This window comes from Salmo salar, chromosome ssa15, assembly GCF_905237065.1.
Source record: "Salmo salar chromosome ssa15, Ssal_v3.1, whole genome shotgun sequence".
Taxonomy (NCBI): domain Eukaryota; kingdom Metazoa; phylum Chordata; class Actinopteri; order Salmoniformes; family Salmonidae; genus Salmo; species Salmo salar.
The window spans coordinates 48,012,349-48,035,352 of NC_059456.1; the positions used below are offsets into that span (position 1 = coordinate 48,012,349).

Here is a 23,004-nt window from a genome sequence, read left to right on the forward strand (position 1 = left end):
CCTCTTTAAGAGTATGTAATACTATAAATGGTTTATAAAGGGTGGCATAACCATTCCCACTTTAGGGTGAATTGCCAAATACGACGTAATGCACTATGTACTCTTATACACTATTTATATATTATTTGTGAAGCATTTATGTGGTGCTTATGAAGCGTTTACGTATGCTATATAACGTTTTTACAAGTTGTACTTAGTTTAAAGTGGGACCGAAAAAGGAAGCAATTGATGATTCTAGGTAGGGTCAGTCAACGGCACCTGCACTGTATCTGTCTGCCCAAACACAGTTTCAGAAGTATTTCCACTGTATTTTCTATGAGGGTAATCCGCTCTCATCTCTCAGTGACACGTGTATTTAATCAACCGTTCATTGGCCTAGGCTTCTTCATAGGCTACGTCAGGATGCAGAACGTCCAGGGCCCCGTATTCATAAAGCGTCTCAGTGTGGCAGTGATGATCTAGGAATATAATCTGAATTGCAAAACGAATCCTAGATAAGCATTCCTACACTACAGGCCACGGAACTGCTAATAAACTTGATCAACGTGATCTTGTTAATGGTCCACCCTAAAACAAGGTGTCACTGCACGCATCAATGAACAACACTTTGTTTTTCTTTGAATAGGTTTTATTGAAAAAAGGAAACCCAACAATTTTTTAAATATTTTTTTACATAATGATCAAGGATTTTTATTATCGTTGTCTCTTTCATCAGTTTCATATCATTACAGAAAATGTATTATAGTACAACGGTGTTCAATGTCTCTTCATTGCTTAATAATAATAATTTCCTTAGGAGTGCTGGTCACATATATCTGTACAATATGGTTCATCTTCTTCGCATTTTTTTTTATCTGTACATTTTTTTGTGAAGTCAGTTAAAAAGGCTGTCAGCACTTAAAGAAGCTGTTTCTTTTATTTCATGTTTTTTTTTTCTCCCCTTACTCTTAGTCGATCAAATAAAAGTTTTTGTTTTTCACGGGCTTCAGGGTCTGGGCAGGTTGGTGGGTGACTGTCCGCCCCCCCTCCCTCCCAGCACCACCATCTTCCCTGCCCAGGCATTTGGCACTGCGCACATAAACAAGACTCACAAGATAAACAACAAGCAAAGCTCTTTGTGAAGCCATTATGATGCATACTAACGAGAGAAAAATAGAAGTGTGTGGCGTCACCGTTAAAGCGTCACACCACAGAGGAAGTAGACCGAGATTATGCCCTCCCTCCTTCCTCTTAGCCGAGCACCGTGGGAAATCTGGAGTCTTCCTCATTGTTTTTCTTTATATTAAAAAAAAATAAATAAAAAAAAATCCCCCACTAAAGATGAGAAAATAATATATATATTTATTTTTTTGTCCTGGCAGGCACCTACAGCTCTATTAAAATGCTACCGATATCGATAAGATCTAGCATTGAACACACAAAGCAATTGCAATGAAAGGAATAAAGTTGACTTATAATATAATAATGATAATAAGAAGAATAATGATAACAATAATACGAATAATCATAATAATATATTACAGAATAAATCTCTTTTGATAATTCGATTTTTTTTCTTTAAAAGTTATATTTTTCTTTGTCTGAAATACTATTATAATCTTTTTAAAGTAATTATATTTTTTTGTATCATATGTACCTAGGTTTGTGATCGAGATGTTGACTATACCTCAACGTTATCCAAATCAATAAAAACTAGCTGTGCCGTTGCATATTACAGAATTGTCAATGATATGTGGACATGCACCGTGAAACACCCATTTGAACCCTCTCTCTCTATGAAGCCATCTCAACGTCCCCCTTTGATGACATCATAGCCGGCCGATGACCATGACGTCGACCACCTCTCCCTTGTGCAGCTCCACATATTGCTCTGTTTTTGGAGGTAGCATCAGGAGACCGTTGGCGCTGCGCATGCTCATCAGCCTGCTGCTCACCTGGTTACCTACAGGATGGAGGAAAGGGTAGGGAGGAAATGAGGGAGGAAATGAGGAGAGGGAGGGTGAGAATACATGCGCTTTAGGCCCTAACCAACCACACAAGTCCAGGAGGATCTAACCCATGACAGTCAGGATGACCTTGGTACCACACCATGCAATGGGGTGAGAGGCTACTAATACCACACAATCTAATTGTAGCTCTTTATGCTCTTGAGCTCTACAGTATACTGAATCAATTAGGCACTACATGGAATACAAAACAGTGAAAATAGTCACAGCGGGAGGCTTTGTTAGATTAGAGGACTGTAGCTAACCCCTCTACAATTGCCCATGAACAAAATCAATGAACAGTCCATTGATAGTCCGTTATAGAGCCTGTGACTACACATGCATATAGTATAGCAGTGTATCGCTCTGTATCGCAGTGCACAATAAAACAGAATAGAATGGTATTCTATTATTACCTGTGCTCTGGGCCCATGGCAGAGGCTCCTGGTGGTGCCATGTCAGAATGCAGCGGTGGTACTCAGGGCGAGGATCCAACTTTACGTCACATGACAACTACGAGACATGAAAGGAAGTAAACAAGTGTACACTTCAGGAGTAAGGACAGATTATTGGGACGCAAAAATGTAAACGCTCATAGGTAGGGCCCAGGGGCCTCATTTATAACCGTTTTATACATTTCATACTAAATATCTGAGTGCGCCATTTCTGAAAAGAGTACTTACGCCAAAAAATATAGATATTTAAAACTTTGCACACGTTGTAAATCAGACCTGTTGTAAAACTGTATGCACCTGAACGAGCATTAAAACGCCACCTGGAAAACACCCTCCATTCACCTTTCATGGTGAAAATAACACCATTTTGCTGTAGAATTTGGAACTATTGGAATTAGGCAACGGCAGTTTCTAAAAGAAAGAGCAATGGCAAATGTTATAATGTTTTTGGAGATGGCAGAATCTTTTAATCTTTTGCAGTAACTTATGCTGTATTTGGCAAAGGAATGTGAGTTTCTGAAAGAGAAAACAATGGCAAATTGTTGTGGACCTGTCAACAGAACGTTTGAATTCAACAATGTTTTGCATTGACTATTCCCCCAACCCAAATATGCTGGGCTGAAACATTGTATAGTCTAGGCCTACTCAACAACAAAAAATACAGTAGCACACTTCAATGTAAAAGATAAAGTGTTGGTCTTTGAAATTCGACTGTGTAACCTATTATAAACCGCACTACCTATAGGATCGCATACAGCAAAACTTGAAATACACAGCCTATCTATTTACTAGGCTACTAGGCCCAATTAAATGAGATTTGGGCATGGTATGTTGTTGTATGACTTCGTCGGGAATATGAACCCATCACAGCCAGAAGAGGTGAGGAATTTATTCTGCAATGTTTACGAAAATAAAATAAATATAGGAAATAGATTTCTATGTCAAATTATTTTACATTCCAAAAATAAAACAGAGATATCCACTCTTATCACTAACGTGAAATGGCTCCTGTTCAAAAAATAAATCAGAATAAGAATAAGCATGTCATCATATTCCCTCTATGCACAAAATACTTACTTGCCTGCTTGCAATACAATACATCAACCACTATAAAATGTGCATACGCAGAGTATACATTTTGCATGGAGCTGATCCTACTTCGAGGTACACGGGCTCTTTCTCGATTCCTTCTCAAAACGCATTGGAGGAGAAGATCCCAGATTCCTCCACTCTGACCTTCTCCTCCAATGAATTTGGAGAGGAAGGCGAGATAGCTCAATTGCTTGCGTTCTCTAAGACAAATTGAGAAAGATTCATGGAGTCCTGTGCCTTCTTACCCTGGCTTTGATGATGGTGGGCCGTGGGTCCAGGATCCCCTGCATCTTCCTTAAGGCAGGGATAACAAAGAGGTTACATGTCACCACAGCAGACACGGGATTACCTGGGCCCGGGGGGTGGTGGGGTGGGGGGGGTGGGGAGGGGGGAGGGGGGGAGAGAGAAAAGAAGAGTGTGTTAGAAACCAGTCTGGAAACGATTGTCTGATTCCCTCTTTCTCTTTACTTTACACACTACCTGGGAGGGCAAAGATGAGTTTGCGAGCACCGTCCATGTCCAACGTGGCGAATGTTGTCGGGAGACTGAAATGATGGGAGAAGAACAACATGTTTGTTCAAGGAACCATCCATCCACACATCCACCCAGCCAGCCAGCCATTCACCCATCCATCCATCATACCCTGGTTTCATGAAGACTCGTCCAAAGTGGATCTGAGCATGCAGATCAATATCCAGCACCTGTTTCAGATAGTCCTGAAAAAGAGGATCACACATTTTGGAGTCTTCAAAGGTACATATAAACATTAGACAAAAACATTCACCTTCTAGTTATAGTGTAGCTGTACTTAAAACCCAGATAAGTCTTGTGCACCACTGGGGTGTATTCAACAGGCACCAAACGGAAGACAACTGACTGAAACAGGAAGGGAGTACTTAGATAGAAATGTTTCATTGCAAAAATGTTTTCGTTTTGGGCCCTAATGAATACGACCCTGTGCTGTGTGAAATTCTACATTACTCCACATAATATTAACACCACAATTACATGTATGTATGTAACATTTATGTCAAATGTATAGGTAACAAAATAGCTGTAAAAAATAACAATTATGTCCTCCAAAGAGGGATGTACAAATTAAAAACCTGGTCTCAGAGCATTTTGTATCATTATGTAATTAAATTCGAGATTTAGCATTTAGTATCATATGTTACGTTTCGTATGGTATGTATTAATTCGTGGATGTCCATCACCCATTTCGTATGATATATTATGAATGACAATTTGTATTATATGTTACAAATTTGCAAAATGTACTATATGTTACGAATTAGCAAAACGTACTATATGTTACGAATTTGGGCAAGGTGGCTAACGTTAGCTAGTTGGCTAACGTTAGCTAGGCTAGGGGTTATGGTTAAGGGTAGGGTTAAGTGTAGAAGTTAGTTTAAAGGGTTAAGGATAGGGGAAGGGTTAGCTAAAATAAAAAAATTGCTAAAACTTGCTAAAATGCTAAAGTTGTCCGTAATGAGATACAAACTCACAGCCTTTGGGTTGCTAGACGTTTGCCTTATACTCCCATCATCCATCCTACTTTATTTTTTTGCCTTCAATAACTTAGTCTTATGTAACCATACCAAACATAACATATCATATTAATTTGTTACATCTGGTCTATGAGACCATGCTGAAATAATATCTACTATATATTTTTAAACAGTTCCCCATCCCAACCATAAGGTGTCAGCATAGTGCAATGTCATAACCAATGACCATTCATACTCACTATTTGCTCACATACCTTCTCTCCCATAGACACCCCTCCAGAGGTGATAATGACGTCAGCACGGCTGATGCCCTCGTTCAGGGCGTTCAGGAGGTCGTCTGGGCTGTGGGGCCGATAGACAGAGAACAGTTACCAGTTACCATCAAACACCACAGAAGAGGAGAAGAGAGGAGGAGGAAAAGTAATGGGAGGAAGAGGACTAGGAACAGGAAGGAGAGTAGACATAGAAGAAGAGAAGGAATAGGAGGAGGAGGAAAAGGAAGATGAACAGAAAGAGGAAGAGGAGCATCAAGAACAGGAAGAGGAGTGTGAAGTCCTACTTGTCTCCCACGATGCCCAGGTTGATGGTGGGATATCCGTGCTCCTGGATGGTAGCGAGCAGCGTGGAGCGGTTACTATCCCTGATCTTCCCTGGATGGAGGTCGTCCTCTGGGTTCAACAGCTAGAGACACCAGGGGACGTGTTCATTAGGCACCAATTGGAGAAAAAAAACTAACTGCAACAGGAAGGGACAACCTGGATTTGTCAAATATGAAACACTCATTGTCGGTTTCTGTTGAAAAATGTTTTAATAAAGACCCAGTGCAGCTGTTTTGATCTCAATATCAAATAATTTTTGGGGTAACAATTAAGCAACTTGCTGTAATATTTAAAATGGTCAAAAGTGAACAAAATTTGCTTTTTAGCAAAAACTATTTCTCTAGCAGTATTTTGCTAGGACTGTCTGGGAGTGATCAGAGTGGAGTGGGGAAGGTCACCAAAGCGATGCACTAACCATAGGATTGTGGTGCGGGGATCAATCCACTAGAGCGTAGGGGCCTAATAGGAGGGATATGTAACCTGAAAACGAGCTGTTATTAGCAGAGAGGTTTGGAACTCTCTTTATTTGTCTATTAACATATACCCCCTGGTGTAGGTTGAATATTTTCCAGGTTTTTTACAAATGTTCCATCCTGACAATAAATCACTTTTCTCCCTGGTAACCCGGTATTTCCAAAACCGGAAGTGCCATTCAAAAGCATGCCAGGTTTGGCCGGGGTAGGCCGTCATTGTAAATAAGAATTTGTTCTTAACTGACTTGCCTAGTTAAATAAAGGTTGAATAAAAATGTTTAATAAATAAAGTCAGTTAAGAACAAATTCTTATTTACAATGACGGCCTACCCCGGCCAAACCCAGATGACGTTGGGCCAATTGTGCGCCGCCCTATGGGACTCCAAATCACTTCCGTATGTGATACAGCCTGGAATCAAACCAGGGTCTGTAGTGACACCTCTAGCACTGAGATGCTGTGCCTTAGACCGCAGCGCCACTCGGGAGCCTCCTCTTATCAAACAGATTTGATAAGAGCTTTGATCGAAAATTCTAGCCTGATGCTCCTTGACCCTGATAAGCCATACATTGAATACATTGTATGAGCCATACATTATGAGCCCAAGCCCAAAAAAGCCCAAATGATTGTGTCGTTATCCAATGCATATACAGTGATATATAGGCTACTGCTGTTGATATAAATAATGTATTTTAATGTACTGCGTTCACACAGTTATTTATCTAGTTATATATCAGTAAATGTCAGTAACCGGATTCCCGCCAATCAACCCTACCCTGGTGTCATCAGGCAAGTCAAAACTCCCCCCATGCAAAACCTGCTGATTAGAAAGTCCTGTGTACATTGTATTTTCATCCAGCAACTATTAGGGAATAACCCTGATTAAATGTTTTCACACTTTTATAGTGTTAGTTTCATAAGCTGTTGATACAAAACAAAGGAAAAACAGAATTTTGACAGCACTGGGCCTTTAAAACAGAAGCCTGTGTTGATGCAGGTCAGCACACTCATGTACTGTTATGCCTGGGCAAAGTTGTCTGTCTGTCTGTCTGTCTGACCTCGTTGCCTGTGGACATGACAGCCACCACGGGGAACTTCTGCACCTCCACCTCGGTGACCCCTACGGTGGCCAGCAGGCCAATCTCAGAGGGGCCCATGTGGGTTCCCTTGGACAGGACACATTCCCCACGCTTGATGTCATGACCTATGGGCCTGGAGAGAAGCGGAGACAGGGAGGGGATAGGATTCAGAGGGACACCATTGAAACATATGTTCACACATTTTACAGACAAATAACTACAGACACACACACTTTATACAGAAAGACACATACATACGTGGTTTCCATATGTGCAATGTGTCACAGTTAATGTCGTTGTGTTGAAGGGAGGACCAATACGCAGCGGGAATGTGGATACTCATCTTTTTAATAAAACACGAGCAAAGCATCCACAGGAAAAAAAACAATAAACACGACAAGACCAGTGTGGCAGGCTAAACAAAAGCAGTGCTCACAAACAACTACCCACAACCACAAAGAAAAACACACACCTGTTTATAGGACTCCAAATCAGAGGCAGCTAGAAACAACTGCCTCCAATTGAGAGTCCAGCACCCAACCTACACATAGAAAACCTACCTAGAACCTACACACAACACAAACCCTCTGCCACGTCCTGACCAAAACTAATACAATTACTCCCTCTGCTGGTCAGGACGTGACACAATGGGTTTGATCCCGTTCCATTTATTCCATTCCAGCCATTACTATGAGCCCACCCTCCTATAGCTTCTCCCACCAGCTTCCACTGACGCACACGCGTACACACGCGTACACACGCGCACACACACACCTGATGTCTTGTCCTGGACGGGCCTGGACGAGGATCCGCACCTCCAGCTCCTCGGTGCCCTGAGAAGGAGACAAGACAAAACATTCTGTAAGGAGCCATCATCACAACCATTTACTACTGTGCCCTAATCTAGAAGACTCCTTACTAAACACTATTCTCTGTTCCTGGGTAATCAGCATAGCCGCTAAGCCTTCAGCAGCTAGACACTCTACCTGATACTAGGTTTTGTCTAACCTTTGTCTAACCAACCCCTGGATCTAGACATATTATCCTGGTACTAGCCCAAGTCGTTTGTTGGAAGTAGTTAGGCCCTATTGTCCCAGACCTAGACCCTGGCCTAGTAAGTTTCTATCTACTATATTGTCCCGGGTCTAGACCTTATACCCAGGTACTAGACAGACACTGCTAGTCCCTTAGAAGAAGCTAGGACATGAACCCTGTCCCTCTTCACAGGGCTAAGGGTCAGGGGTCAAAGGTGAGACTCACGTCCTCAGACTCGCGGAGCAGCTCTGTGTCCTCCACCTGCACCACAGCGTCCGCCCCACAGGGGATAGGAGCCCCTGTCGTCACCCTCATCACCTGGCCTGGCATCACTGTGTGGGTGGGCTGCAGGGAGAGAGAAAGAGACTGGTGTCAAATATGCACTCACACACACACACACACACATGCAAATGAACGGACACACACTCGGACGTACACACACATTCCAAACATACCTGTAGAATGTCCCCCTAGGCTCTCTCAGAATCCGAAAAACATTGGTATGTGTCTAAGCGTATCGTATTATTGTGTTTCCCAGTCACAGGCAGACACATAGCAACAGCACAACAACATATCGCATCAGCCATGCAGGAGGTGTATTGATGTGTCAGTGTGTTTGTGTGTGTGATCTCGTGTCATGCATCAGTGTGTGTGTGATACCGTGTATAATGAGGCCAGGCGGGCGGCCCACCTGCGAGTGAGTGGGTTGCTGGGTAATTCAGTATGCTGAGTAAGTACTGTATCGCTACGCTATGGGGGCGTGTTCCTCGCACGCACACACGCACCCACGCACACACGCACCCACCCACGCACACACATACACACTTCTGCTCTGAAGGAATGTTTTACATCCATATCCTCTGTCTAGCAGCCATGCCACAATTGTATGTGTATGTGTATTTCTATATTTCTCTACATGAAGGGGGTTTCCAGCCAGTTGCTTGTAGCTGTGTGTGTTGTTACGTTATAGAAAGGGTGAGGTGTAAAGGTGTGTGTGTGTGTGTGTGTGTGTGTGTGTGTGTGTGTGTGTGTGTGTGTTCTGTGTGCGTGTGTGTGCATGTACGTGTGCGTGTGTGTGCGTGTGCATGTGTGTGTAAGGGGACGAACCTGTTCTCCAGCCTGGGACTCTCCGATGATGAAACGGTCGCCTGGACCGTCAGCCGCTAAAAAAAAAAAAAATTGTTTAATTACATGTGTGTGTATGTTTGTATGATTGTGTGTATATGCTGCCTCGTGTGTATCAATGTGTGTCTCTGTGTGTGTATGCCGTGTGTGTGTGTGTGTGTGTATCTACGATATGTGTGTGTGAGTGCGTGACTGTGGAGGAGTGTCATTTAGCTGACTCGTGTTTCAGTGGGTAGTGCCTCCTGACTTCATAAACAGAAAAGGCATATCAGCACAGAGAGAGGGATAGCATGCCATGTACTGTGTAATATTCAGCAGTACAGTACAATATGACATAATAGTGGTATACAGTATGTGTGTGTGTGTGTGTAGTGTGTGGTTGTGTAGGCTACATTGCAATATAGTACAGTTGAATACATACCTCTTACAGCATAACCATCCTTGACAGAGGCGGGGAACGGGGGCAGGTTGTCTTTGGCATAAACGTCCTGAGCCAGGACTCGACCCATCCCATCTAGAGAGAGAGAGAGAGAGAGAGAGGATGGAGGGAGGAGAAGAGAGAGGGAGAAGGGGGACAGGGTGAGAGAGAGAGAGAGAGAGAGAGAGTGAGAGAGAGAGGGAAAGAGGTAGGAAGGGAGAGACGGAGGGAAAAAGAAAAAAGAAAAAAAAACGTAGAGGGAGAGAACAGGGCATGAGAGAGAGGAAGGGAGAAAGGGAGAGGAGAGAGAGAGGGATTGAATGGAATTGAGAGAGGGAGAGAGAGAGAGAGAGAGAGAGGGAGAGGGAGAGAGGGAGAGAGAGTGAGAGTGAAAGAGAGGGGGAGGGAGAGAGAGAGAGAGAGAGGAGGGACAGATGGAGGGAGAGAGGGAGAGAGGGAGAGGGAGAGAGAGAGAGGAGGGAGAGAGGGCATCTGTTTCAGATGAAGACACGGAGAGACATATGTGCCAGAGGTGTGTGTGTTAGAGAGAGAGTGTGACACCTCTCATCAGGATCTCTGTGGGTGACTCACCACCTGACCAGAAAAACACACACACACACGCACACAAACACCTGAACAAACACACACACACACACATTCACACAAACATCCGAACCAAAAAAACACACACATCCAAACAAACACACACACACCGGAACAAACATACACAGACACACACAAACACTCATGCCCACACACTCTCGTGTGTGTGTGTGTGTGTGTGTGTGTGTGTGTGTGTGTGTGTGTGTGTGTGTGTGTGTGTGTGTGTGTGTGTGTCTTTCTGCGATTATTAAGTGGGTGTTAATGTGAAATCTGAGCTATGATATCAATGACTTACATGAGATGGAGAGCTGAGAATTGGGACATACACACATGCACAAGCACGCACATATGCACACACACACATAAGAGTAGGTTCAAATAGTGTTTCAAATCTTTCAAATACTTCAAGCATTTGATTGAGCCTGGAGTGCCAGATGTTGGGACATGAGTGGATTTGCACTTTTGGGACTATTCAATGAATTGATAGTATTGTGCCAGGCAAGCTTAGACAAGCTAAGACAAGCTCCATCAAGCACACACACGGACCATGCCCCCCCCCCCACCACACACTCCTCTCCCCTCTCCCTCCCCTCCCTCGATGCACACCCCTCTCCATCCCCTCCCCCACCACACACCCCTCTCCATCCCCTCCCCACCACACACCCCTCTCCATCCCCTCCCCCACCACACACCCCTCTCCCCACCAGCACGGGAGCTGTTCCATCCTGAAACACCCTCCCCCAAAACAACATGAAACATCACTTTACTGGGAGAAAAGAGAGAGAACACACCACTGTAGCTGTTCTATTAGTCATGAAGAGCACAGAGCTGAATCAGAAGTGTGTGAGTGTGTGTCCTGTGCCCTGCCCCCATGTCAGGTCTGTGTCACTACCACCACACTGATGTCACACAGCCAGGGGGGTGACCACGGCCCTAAGGCACCCTGACAAAGGCCCTGAGGGCAGTGCCCTAGGAAGAGCTAGGGGGACAGACATGCTCCAGGACCAGTGTGTTTGTACTCCTCTGAATGTGTCTGTACACTGTAACTTGACATTCAGAGTATGTGTGTAACATCTAAGCCTGCAGACAGAGCCAGGGTCAGTTTAAACCCTGTCATGTGTAGTTCATATTGTCAGTGAGGTGGTTGAGCCTGACAAGGTGCTACAAGTCTGTTCTGTACCACCGACATTCTATTGTAATATGAATAATGTTATTTAGCAGACGCTTTTATCCAAATTACAATTTTACATATGGTTGGTCCCAGGAGTCAAACCCACCATCCTAGGACCACACTGTTGAGCTACTGATCATGCAGTTAGGTAATGGTCACTTACTTTATGTCTGTGGATCTCTGGGTCTCCCTGTTTCGACTCCTTCGACTAGGGTGGTAGTTGCGAATCTACCTCTGTTTATTATGGATGATCAAATCCGGAAAGAGCTGAGTGGGTTTGGTAAATTTGCTATCGGTTTTCGTGTACTGTCGGCAGGCTTTCAGGCAGATGCCATTAAGCATGTTGTTTCATTCCGGAGGCAAGACTTCTTGTTTCTGAATAACAATGAGTAACAGTTAAATGTGTATTTTAAAGTCAGGCTCGGGGAGGGGGTCTACTCAGGGTTTGCCTTCACAGATAGTTTACGGTGCTTTGAGTGTGGGGATTTGGGGCATAAGAGCTTTGCATGCCCACATAAAGGCCACAGACAAGGTGAGGATACAAGCGCCAGTGGGGGATATCGAGGTCAACGTGCAGGGGGCCATGAGACATAGGTAGCAGAGGCTGGGTCTAGTCATGCAATAGATGGTGGTGTAGATGAGGCTGGGTCTAGTCATGCTATAGATGGTGGTGTAGATGAGGCTGGGTCTAGTCATGTTAAAGATTGTGGTGTAGATGAGGCTGGGTCTTGTCATGTTATAGATGGTGGTGTAGATGAGGCTGGGTCTAGTCATGCTATGGAAAGTGGTGTAGCTGAGGCTGGGTCTAGTCAGGTTATGCTATTGTATGAGGAGAGTATAGTGGGGAAGAGCAAGTGACTACGGGCGGTTGAAGAGGGTGTCAAGCAGTTTGTAAGATCAGTACAACATGCTATGAAAAATGAGGGGCATGGTGTCCTCTCTCCCAGGAAACGTTTTAGGTTGAGGAAGTGGGTCAGCACTGTACGTAAAGGTCTACCTTCAGATGCTGTTTAGATCTTAATTTTTTTTCTGGCACTGGGGCTTTTTGAGCTTTGCTATTGGTCTCTTTCTTTGCTGGCTTTTCTCCCACTTCTTATGGAGACTCTTTGGGTAGGCTCACTCAATATAAATTGTCCCAGAGATGCGGGAAAGAGGAGTCTGTTGGGTGAATATGTAAAACAAAAAAAAGCACAGGTGTTGTTTAGTGATGTGGTGAATGAAGTCGATTGGGGGCTCTGGTGGAAAAGGGCAAGTGTGCTGAGCCATGGAACAAATGTTAGTGCAGGGGTGGCAGTCCTTTTTTTTTTTGCACCGGGCTGTAAAAATGGCCGCAAAAATTTGCTCCTCAAAGGAGGTGTGTAAGGATAGACTGCTTGTAGTAAAATCAGAAATTAACAACAGGAGTTTTGTCCTTATAAATGTGCATGCGCCTAATACAGGGAGAGAGAGGGGGCTTCTGTTTGGGTGTCTTAGACAGGAACTCTGATAGAAATGGGGAGGAGCCTCTACCAGGCTCAGTGGGGGGTGTTAAGGGACATCATTAAGCAGTTTGATCTAGTGGATGTTTGGAGAACTAGACATCCCAACACAAGACAGTATACATTGGTGAAGATCTTTAGGGCTAGGGTGAGTGCAGCCCGACTAGATCGGTTTTACATGTCCAGGAATCAGAGCAATAGGCTGTTGGGAGCTACCATTCTCCCGGTGGATTTTTCGGGTCACCACATAACAATGGCTCAGTTGTCTATTTTACCAGGGCCTCAGCAGGCATCGTATTGGAAGTTTAATGTAAAGCTCTTACAAGATGCCACTTTTTGCTCAGGTTTTCAGCAAAGAGTGGAGTATGTGTCTCTGAGTCAATGGTAGGTTGTGGGAAAAGTCCAAATTCGGCTTTTCTGTCAACAGTAAACAGCTCTCTCATCCTCAGAGGCTATGAGAGTATTGGGGGAACTCAAGCATAGTATCAATGAAGTGGAGGTAGAGCTGGTGGGGCAAGGCAATGTAGGCCTCCAGGCTAATTTAGCTGAATTACGTAGAGACCTGGGCAGTTTTTTCCAGGTTAAAGCAAAGGGAGCACTTGTAAGAGCTAGGTTCTACATGCTTAAGGAGATGGATGCTCCCAGCTCCTTCTTCTTTGGTTTGGAAAGACAGAGCGGTGAAGCCAAGGGTATGCATTGTCTGCAGCTGTCGGATGGGTGGGTGACCTCTGTGGTGGGTGAGATGCGGGAGCGGACTGTGGAGTTTTATACTGAGTTGTATAGGGCAGAACTGTGTAATCCTGTGTGTGCTCAGGTTTTATTTGCAGAACTCCCTAAGTTCTCTCTGGCACAGAGGGATAAAACGGGATTCCCCTGTTGTCCCATGAACTGGCAGAGGCTGTAACCCAGATGTCCCCCGGCCATGCACCAGTGGTCGATGGACTCCCAGTGGAGTTTTATAAAAAATTCTGGGGAATAATTGGATTGCACTTCTTTTGCGTGAAGCATGAGCGCGTCGGGGTAGGAGTTGCCGATGAGCTGCCGTCGGGTGGCTCTCACTCTCCTGCCCAAAAAAGGGGACTTGTGTGAACTTAAGAACCAAAGGCCTATGGCATTGCTCTGTGCGGACTACAAGATATTTGCCAAAGTCCTCGCTAACAGACTGAAGTCCCATCTGGACTCTATAGCTTCCGTCCCTCTCCTCGCCCCAACCTAGGCTTGAACCAGGGACCCCCTGCACACATCAACAACTGACACCCACGAAGCATCGTTACCCATCGCGCCACAAAAGCCACGGCCCTTGCAGGGCAAGGGGAACAACTACTTCAGGTCTCAGAGCGAGTGACGTCACCCAATTGAAACGCTATTAGCACACACCACCGCTAACTAACTAGCCATTTCACATCGGTTACACTCACCCCCCTTTTGACCTCCTCCTTTTCCGCAGCAACCAGTGATCCGGGTCAACAGCGTCAATGTAACAGTATAGCTTCCGTCCCTCTCCTCGCCCCAACCTGGGCTTGAACCAGGGACCCTCTGCACACAGACAACAGTCACCCTCGAAGCATCGTTACCCAATGAGCCACAAAAGCCACGGCCCTTGCAGAGCAAGGGGAACAACTACTTCAGGTCTCAGAGTGAGTGACGTCACCCGATTGAAATGCTATTAGCGCGCACCACCGCTAACTAACTAGCCATTTCACATCAGTTACACAAGGACCAGACATATTGTGTACCAAGACGCTCAATCACGGAAAACATATTCTTAATCAGGGACATGTTGGACTTGTCAAGAGTTTCTAATGTGAACTTTGGATTGGTCTCTTTAGACCAAGAGAAGCTTTTTGATAGAGTGGACCATGAGTATCTGTTAAATGTGATGTCTGTGTTTGGGTTTGGGGAAAGGTCTTTGGCTTTTGTGAAGATGTTGTATGCTGGGGTGTTATGTATGGTCAAGGTGGGAGGGGGGCCCAGTAGGCCAGTCTGGGTGAGACAGGGCATTAGACAAGGATGCCCTTTATCGGGGCAGTTATATACACTAGCCATTGAGACTTTTTTGGGCCTGCTACGCAGGAGACTGCAGGGAGTGTGCTGTACAGGCATGGATGTGTTGACAGACATAGCTGTGTCGGCGTATGCAAATTACGTTTCTGTGATGGTCAGGGGTCGGCAGGATATGCCGGCACTAGAGACTAGTCTGAAGGTATACGAGGGAGCTTCGTCAGCTAAGGTGAACTGGGGCAAGAGCAAAGCTCTGTTATGTGGGTCATGGAGCGATAGGGCCCCCCTATGCTTCCAGGGGGTTTGCAGTGGGGTTGCGAAGGGCTTAACATGTTGGGGGTGTACCTGGGCTCAGAGAGGTGGGTCAGGAAGAACTGGGAGGGGCTGCTACAGTTAGTGCTGTCAAGACTGGCCAGGTGGTGGTGGCTCCTGTCCCAAGTGTCATATAGAGGGAGGGTGCTGAAAATCAACAACAACCTCCCTGTGGCATAAACTGGCTTTCCTCAATCCCCCCACCGGTCTGCTCGCAGACTCGCAACGCAAGCTGGTGGATTTTGTCTGGTTCGGCCATCACTAGCTGAAGGCGGCAGTGTTGTACATGTCCGTCCACGAAGGAGGACAGGGCCTGGGGGAACTGGAGAGCAGGGTGGCTGCATTCTGATTAAAGGCGCTGCAGAGACTGCTGTACCCATACTGATGTCGGATGGAGGGAACCAGCATGCGCGCTGCTGAGGAGAGCTGGCAGATTAGGGTTGGACCGGCAGCTGTTCCACATGAGGCTGGAGGGGCTGAGTACAGCAGGTCTCTCTGATTTTTACACTGCGGTGTTGAGGGCCTGGCAGCTGCTAAGGCCTACACGAGAAGGGGGTGTGGAGCCTGAGCCTATCTTCCACAATCCAGCTATCCTTTTGAGATTAGTTCAATCAGCCACCCTGCAGAAGCGACTGATGGCAGCGAGTTTACTAAGGTTGAGTGACCTGCGGCTGCTGGGGAAGGAGGGGTGGAAAACCCCGGAAGTCCTGGTACAACAAACAGGACTAACATCTCTTAGGCTGCTAGAGAGATTCCTGGGGGAGGTCTAGGAGGCACTGTCTGAACCGGTAAGTTGGTGTTTGAGCGGCCAAAGGGGGAGGTGCCACCACTGTTTCCACCACTGCAGTTGACGGCAGAGACTGGGGACTGGCAAGAGGGTATGGAGGACTTGTTGGACTTTAACACTCTATCCTGGGGGAGTTTGAGCGGGTGGGAGGTAAAGCCCTCTACAACCTCTGCATTAAGGTGAGGAACATTAGGAGCCTAACAGGAGTGAAGGCATATCAGTGGCAGGGGGTATGTGGGGCGGAGAGTATGGTGGGTTTTAGATGGAGGGGGCTCTACAAACCCCCAGTACCAAAGAGGTCAGAAGACCTCCAGTGGAGGGTTCTACATGGAACCCTGGCCACTAATAGCTGGTTGGCACGGGTCGACCTGGGAGTCAGACAGGGGTGTCCTTTCTGTGTCATGAGTGAGACTATGCATCATGTGTTTTCTGTGCGCGCCAAGTTAATGCCATTAATGTCTCTGCTTGAATGCCTGTGTGAGAAGTTTGGGGTGAAGTTTACTGTCGGGATGTTTATAATGGGGCACAGGTATTCGAATAAGGAAAAAGGCCAAATGTGTTTAGAATTTTCTGTTTGCTCAAGCAAAGTTGGCTATTTGGCTAATTAGGAGGAAGGATTAACAGGGTTAATGAAATGAGGATGTACCATTAAAGAAAGTCAAAAGTCTCTCTATTTGCTATATGTCTCTCGCTCTCTCCCTCTCTGTCTTGCATTGTCTCTCTCTCTGTCTTGCATTGTCTCTCTCTCTGTCTTGCATTGTCTCTCTCTCTGTCTTGCATTGTCTCTCTCTCTGTCTTGCATTGTCTCTCTCTCTCTCTCTCTCTCTCTCTCTCTCTCTCTCTCTCTCTCTCTCTCTCTCTCTCTCTCTCTCTCTCTCTCTCTCTCTCTCTCTCTCTCTCTCTCTCTCTCTCTCTCTCTCTCTCTCTCTCTCTCTCTCTCTCTCTCTCTCTCTCTCTCTCTCTCTCTCTCTCTCTCTCTCATAGTTGATGTGTTTGTAAGGTGATATATACAGTAATATTGATGTAGTCAGTGGATGACTCACTCTCTTGCCTGGCCTTTGTAATAGATGATTGATAGATGTACTCTGACCAGACACCATACAGACTAGTTGATGTGTGTGCTGATTTGTGCATGTATGTGTGTATGTGTGTGACATCTGTGTTGTATAGTTGATGTGTGTGTGTGTGTGTATGTGTCCTCAACTCCATACTTTCATGTGTGTGTACAGTACTTGTGTATTCACTTTTATAGCTTATGTGTGTGTGTATTCCCTTCCTCACCTCTGTAGTTGATGATCTCAGTACCCAGGATGGCAGTCATCTCTAGCACAGTGATGAAGGCCTTGTCCATTGAGGTGAGGGGGAACGGGGACATGCGGTGTCTCCGGGCCACCTTGGTGATGTCCACCGCACTGTGACCTGATGGGAGAGGAAAGATAGAGAGAGAGAGACAGACAGAAAGAGAGAGAGAGAGAGAAAGAGAGAGAGAGAGAGAAAGAGAGAGAGAGAGAGAGAGAGAGAGAGAGAGACAGAGAGACAGAGAAAGAGACAGAGAAAGAGAGAGGACACAGGGACAGGGTCTTACACAGAATCATACACATACAGTACCAGTCAAAAGTTTGGACAAACCTACTCATTAATGGATTTTTCTTTATTTTGACTATTTTCTACATCGTAGAATAATAGTGAAGACATCAACACTATGAAATAACACAAATGGAATCATGTAGTAACCAAAAAACAAATCAAATCAAAATATATTTTATATTTGAGATTCTTCAAAGAAGCCACCCTTTGCCTTGATGACAGCTTTGCACACTCTTGGCATTCTCTCAACCAGCTTCACCTGGAATGCTTTTCTAACAGTCTTGAAGGTGTTCCCACATATGCTGAGCATTTGTTTGCTGCTTTTCCTTCACTCGGTCCAACTCATCCCAAATCATCTCAATTGGATTGAGGTCGGGTGATTCTGGAGGCCAGGTCATCTGATGCAGCACTCCATCACTCTCATTCTTGGTCAAATAGCCCTTACACAGCCTAAATTATAGTCCCACTATGCACAAACCAGATGGGATGGCGTATCGCTGCAGAATGCTTTGATAGCCATGCTGGTTAAGTGTGCCTTGAATTCTTAATAAATCACCAACAGTGTCACCAGCAAAGCACCCGCACACCATCACACCTCCTCCTCCATGCTTCACAGTGGGAACCAAAATTTCGGAGATCATCCGTTCACCTACTCTGAATCTCACAAATACACGGAACCAAAAATCTTAAATACACGGAACCAAAAATCTTAAATTTGGACTGTGTTTCTTGTTGAACACTTTTTTGGTTACTACATGATTCCATATGTGTTATTTCATTTACACACACACACACACACACACACACACACACACACACACACACACACACACACACACACACACACACACACACGCGATTTCAGCTCTTGACAGCGACCATGTTGTTTCTAATAACAGCAGTGGAATAATTCCAAAGGTAAGCGGAAGAACAAAGCCAGGTGTAACTAACGTGTAATCTCTCTCTCCTACCTCTGTCTAGCAGCACAGAGAAGAGAAGCTACTGTTCATGGATTTCTCTTGACCAAATTCCCTGTCTTTTAAACTTACGATTCCACAGCATATTTCAGATTGTTAACATGAGCCTCAGTTAACCCCTTGCACAACATCACTTGTGTGCGCAGACGGATGCCCGAATGCTCATGTATGAACACACAAGCACACATAGACGCGCACAAACAATAGTCCTGCTACAGGGGAAGCTCTAAGTCGCTTCTTAAGGGCGTGTGGTAGATTGCTTACTTGATCTTAGGATATTTTCTTTGCTGCTGCATCGTGACTGCACCTGGCGAATGAGAGAGAGAGAGAGCGAGAGAAAAAAGAGACACAATGAGATTTTTATAGACCAGGTTGCCTTCTCGACATGTTTGAAAGATGAGATGTTTTCACAACAGTCAAAAAGTGACCGAGAAAGAGGTTTGTGACACTACACCTATCTTGCTCTTTGTCCTTCCATACAGATGTCTTCCGCTTCCTGACCTCGTATCATTGTCCTCTTTTATATGGTGCATACAATCTCATAGACAGAGCAGCACTGTAAATCACATGGGTAATACTAATTCAAGTGCCTCTTGTCTTGCTTGATACAGTGATTTCGGCTAGAATAATTTCACTGAGCTAAGATAGATGAGTTAAATTCACAGGTATACCTGAATTAGCTTGACTGAGCTAAGATAGATGAGTGAAATTCACAGATATACCTGAATTAGTTTGTCTGAGCTAAGATAGATGAGTTAAATTCACAGATATACCTGAATTAGCTTGACTGAGCTAAGATAGATGAGTTAAATTCACAGATATACCTGAATTAGTTTGTCTGAGCTAAGATATGAGTTAAATTCACAGATATACCTGAATTAGTTTGACTGAGCTAAGATAGATGAGTTAAATTCACAGATAAGGTGGACAAAGGCAACAACATCCATATTGATTAAACATTGATAATAACAGATATATTAAGAGCAATAATAGCAGTATTGATAGTGGCTGGTCAGATGTGGAGCAGGAGGGCTGAGTTTCTCTGAAAACATCTGATTCTATGGGAACGATAAGCTAACTAACTAACGCAGAAGAGTAGCTAGACAGAGGGAATGGTTAGAGTGAGGCGGTACAGTAAGTGCAGCCTTCACACACTCTATGTGAATGTGTGTGTGTTGAGGGGGTGGGGGATTACGATCAGTTTTAGCTCAGAAATTATGCCTGTGTCTCTATTCTGTTTTGTCTCCTGTCTACCTGTCTGCCTACTTGTCTACTGTCTGTCTGTCTGTCTGTCTCTATTTCTTTCTGTCTCCCATCTACCTACCTGCCTACCTGTCTGTCTGTCTGTCTCTGTATGCCTGCCTGTCTGCTTGTCTGTCTTATCTGCTCCATGTCTATGTGGCTCTGCAACATGTGCCCCCCCCCACACTACAACTACTGCAACACCGCTGGGTACTGCACAGCCAGAGGCGGGAAAGAAGGACAAGGGGGATGGAGGGGAGGGAGGGATAGCAGGATGTGGTCCCATAGCCGAGAGAAAAGCAAAACGACCAGACAAGACTGCAGCTAAACTAGTGAACTAAAGAGAGAGAGAGAGAGAGAGAGAGAGAGAGAGAGAGAGAGAGAAAGAGCGAAAGGAAGAGAGAGTGTGCACTACTGGAGCAAACTGATGACGTCTACAGACATTCTGCAACACCAGACACAGATACTAAAAGCAGAGCATGTTAGGGAGAGAGAGAAAGAAAGAGAGATGGCAAGAAAGACAGAGAAACAGAGAGAAAGTCAGAAACGGAGGGCGGCAGCTCCTCATTGATGGGGGGATAGTTACTCGAGAGCTGAAGGTCCTATGGCTCCTGCGATCATCTTTAAGCCCCTCCAACCTACACTGGAGCTAGTAGGAGATAAAGCATCATCACAGGCATCAGTGAACATCAACTCCCAGGACGCATCAGTACTGTACCACAACACAACAACAGAGACAACAAGAGAGCGAGACACAAGGAACAACAATCAACTGCTAGCAGAAGGGAGAAGGGATAGGGTAAGGGGGAGTGTGTGAGAGAGGGAAAGTGACGAGGTTGAGAGAGAGAAAGAGAGGAGAGAGAGGGAGAGAAAGAGGGAGCGAGAGAGGGGGTAGAGAAAAGAGGGGAAAGAACGGGATGGGAAAAAGAGCGAGAGAGATAGTGAGAACGATAGAGAGAGGGAGAGAGAGCAATAAAGAGACGGGGGAGGAGGGGGAGTGAAAGGGAGCGACAGGAGGGGATGGGAGAAGGGGAGTTCCTAAGTCTACAGAATACATAGAAAGATCAACTTGCAAAAGACATAGAAAGATCAACTTTCAATACATAGAAAGCAAAAATGAAGACTAACAATAAACAACATAACTAAGTTATGAGATTCAGAACATTACAGGTGTGCCTTTTTCTGAAAGGTTTTGATCAGGACTAAGAGTAAGTACCATTATATGTCTAACATGGACTTTATTTACAAACTACACAAAAATAACCATGAACTCAACAAGATGTATTACACAACATAAAAACACATACATTGGGTGTCTTTCTAATGAAATCGATCTAGCCAGTCTGCAAGGGAACCCCTTCAAAAGTCAACCTTAAACAGCAAATCTGTTTATATTCTCTACACTTGTCAACAACTCTGTTCCTCACTAGCGCAATGCTAATGTGATATTATACTAAGCGGAAGGGGGATCAGGTCAGTGACTAGGCTTACGGCTCCTTAACATTGATGTAATGTTTGGGTATAACCGTATGAGAACGGTGGATGATGCTTCTACATTGGTGGCACTAGGAATGGACAGAGGGTGAGACACACCAACACAAGTGGGAAGAGACAGACAACAGCACTTCACTGAGACAAACACTTACTAAAGAGATTTATCACCAGAAAGCCATGGAGAGTGTGAGAGAGAGAGAGAGAGAGAGAGAGAGAGAGAGCACAACAATTTATGTGGACAGACGAAAAGAGCGCAGAGAGGAGAGAGTGAGAGAGTGCGGAGAAAGAGTGCAGAAAAAGGGTGCAGAAGCAAATGTGTGGAGAAAACGGGTAGAGCAAAGCATAACATCATACACTCCCACCTTTTCTCCCTCTATCCCTCTCTCCCTCCTTCTATCCCTCCCTTCCCTTGGAAAACAGAGAAAGAGAAGTATACTGTATGCATGAGTGACGCAAAATGTAACACACACATACACACAGACTTTTTAGTACATGTCACTTAAATCAAACAGTTTGCGTACAGACACTACGACACCCACAGTACTTAAGACACACACACACAGACAGACAGACAGACAGACAGACAGACAGACAGACAGACAGACAGACAGACAGACAGACAGACAGACAGACAGACAGACAGACAGACAGACAGACAGACAGACAGACAGACAGACAGACTGCAGTGTGGAAAAAGTGAATATGACTTTATGCCTAACAGTGTAATTCAAAAGAAGGAATTACTGAAAGTCTATTTGAGGCACACTGCACTGTAACGATACTTGTGCCAGGAGTGTGTGTAGGTGTATTTGTGACTGGGACGGCTGCCATTGACTGTTTTGAAGAACATGTGAGCTGCACTGAATGAGAGTGTTTATATATCATGTATGAGTATACTGTGTGTGTAGTAGAACTGATTGAAGAGTGTGTTTGCTTGTATCCATGTGAGTATGTTAAGTGTCCGTGTGTGTCTGTCTGTGTGTGTGTGTGTCTGTCTGTGTGTGTGTAGCAGAAATCTCAGGCCCTGCAGCAATATGCCTACCCTTGGGCAAAACCCTGACTATACACCATCCTATTAAACTGAATCTTAATGGAACAGAATATACACACACACACACACACACACACACACACACACACACACACACACACACACACACACACACACACACACACACACACACACGGAAAACAACCATAATTGCTTTACACGGCAACCCGATAGTCGCCGCGGAAACGACCTGACGACGGGTTGTCATGGCAATCGTCCATGGAGATCAATGGAGGAGGGGGGCGCATGTGGAATAGCGAGTGGCGAGCACGGAGGCCGGGTCAGGGAGAAAGGTCTCGGAGTGGACGGCTACGGCGAGCCACGGACGCCGCTAAGCTTACTGCTGCCTAGGGGAAATTAATTGGCCAATAACGGACGAGGTAAAGAAGCAGCTCGTGGGGACGAGGGAACAGCCACAGTTCCTGTGTTTCTGTGCTGGGCTCAGCAAAAAACAAAGGCGCTGTCCGACAAATTATGCAATGAGGGGGATTTCGGAGGAGAGGAAGAGGAGAGGGATGTGACATGGGGCAGGGA

General features: G+C 45.2%; 1 protein-coding gene across 16 annotated transcripts in view; it reads right to left on the reverse strand.

Annotated features, from left to right (window-relative positions):
• Positions 1-616: 616 nt before the first annotated feature.
• LOC106571666 (gephyrin) overlaps positions 617-23,004 on the reverse strand; it is a 105,205-nt gene continuing 82,817 nt past the window's right edge. For 4 of the 16 annotated variants that reach the window (XM_045695806.1, XM_045695804.1, XM_045695805.1 and 1 more), the window contains 14 exons: positions 18,948-18,990; positions 17,401-17,538; positions 9,771-9,863; positions 9,332-9,387; positions 8,450-8,569; positions 7,964-8,022; positions 7,169-7,322; positions 5,600-5,721; positions 5,280-5,382; positions 4,175-4,248; positions 4,010-4,077; positions 3,778-3,881; positions 2,402-2,498; positions 617-1,942 (listed from right to left, as the gene is read on the reverse strand). In XM_045695806.1, the coding sequence (XP_045551762.1) occupies positions 1,809-1,942; positions 2,402-2,498; positions 3,778-3,881; positions 4,010-4,077; positions 4,175-4,248; positions 5,280-5,382; positions 5,600-5,721; positions 7,169-7,322; positions 7,964-8,022; positions 8,450-8,569; positions 9,332-9,387; positions 9,771-9,863; positions 17,401-17,538; positions 18,948-18,990 (1,365 nt within the window). In that variant the 3' untranslated portion in view covers positions 617-1,808. The other 12 variants (XM_045695802.1, XM_045695801.1, XM_014144983.2 and 9 more) reach the window with 7 other exon arrangements.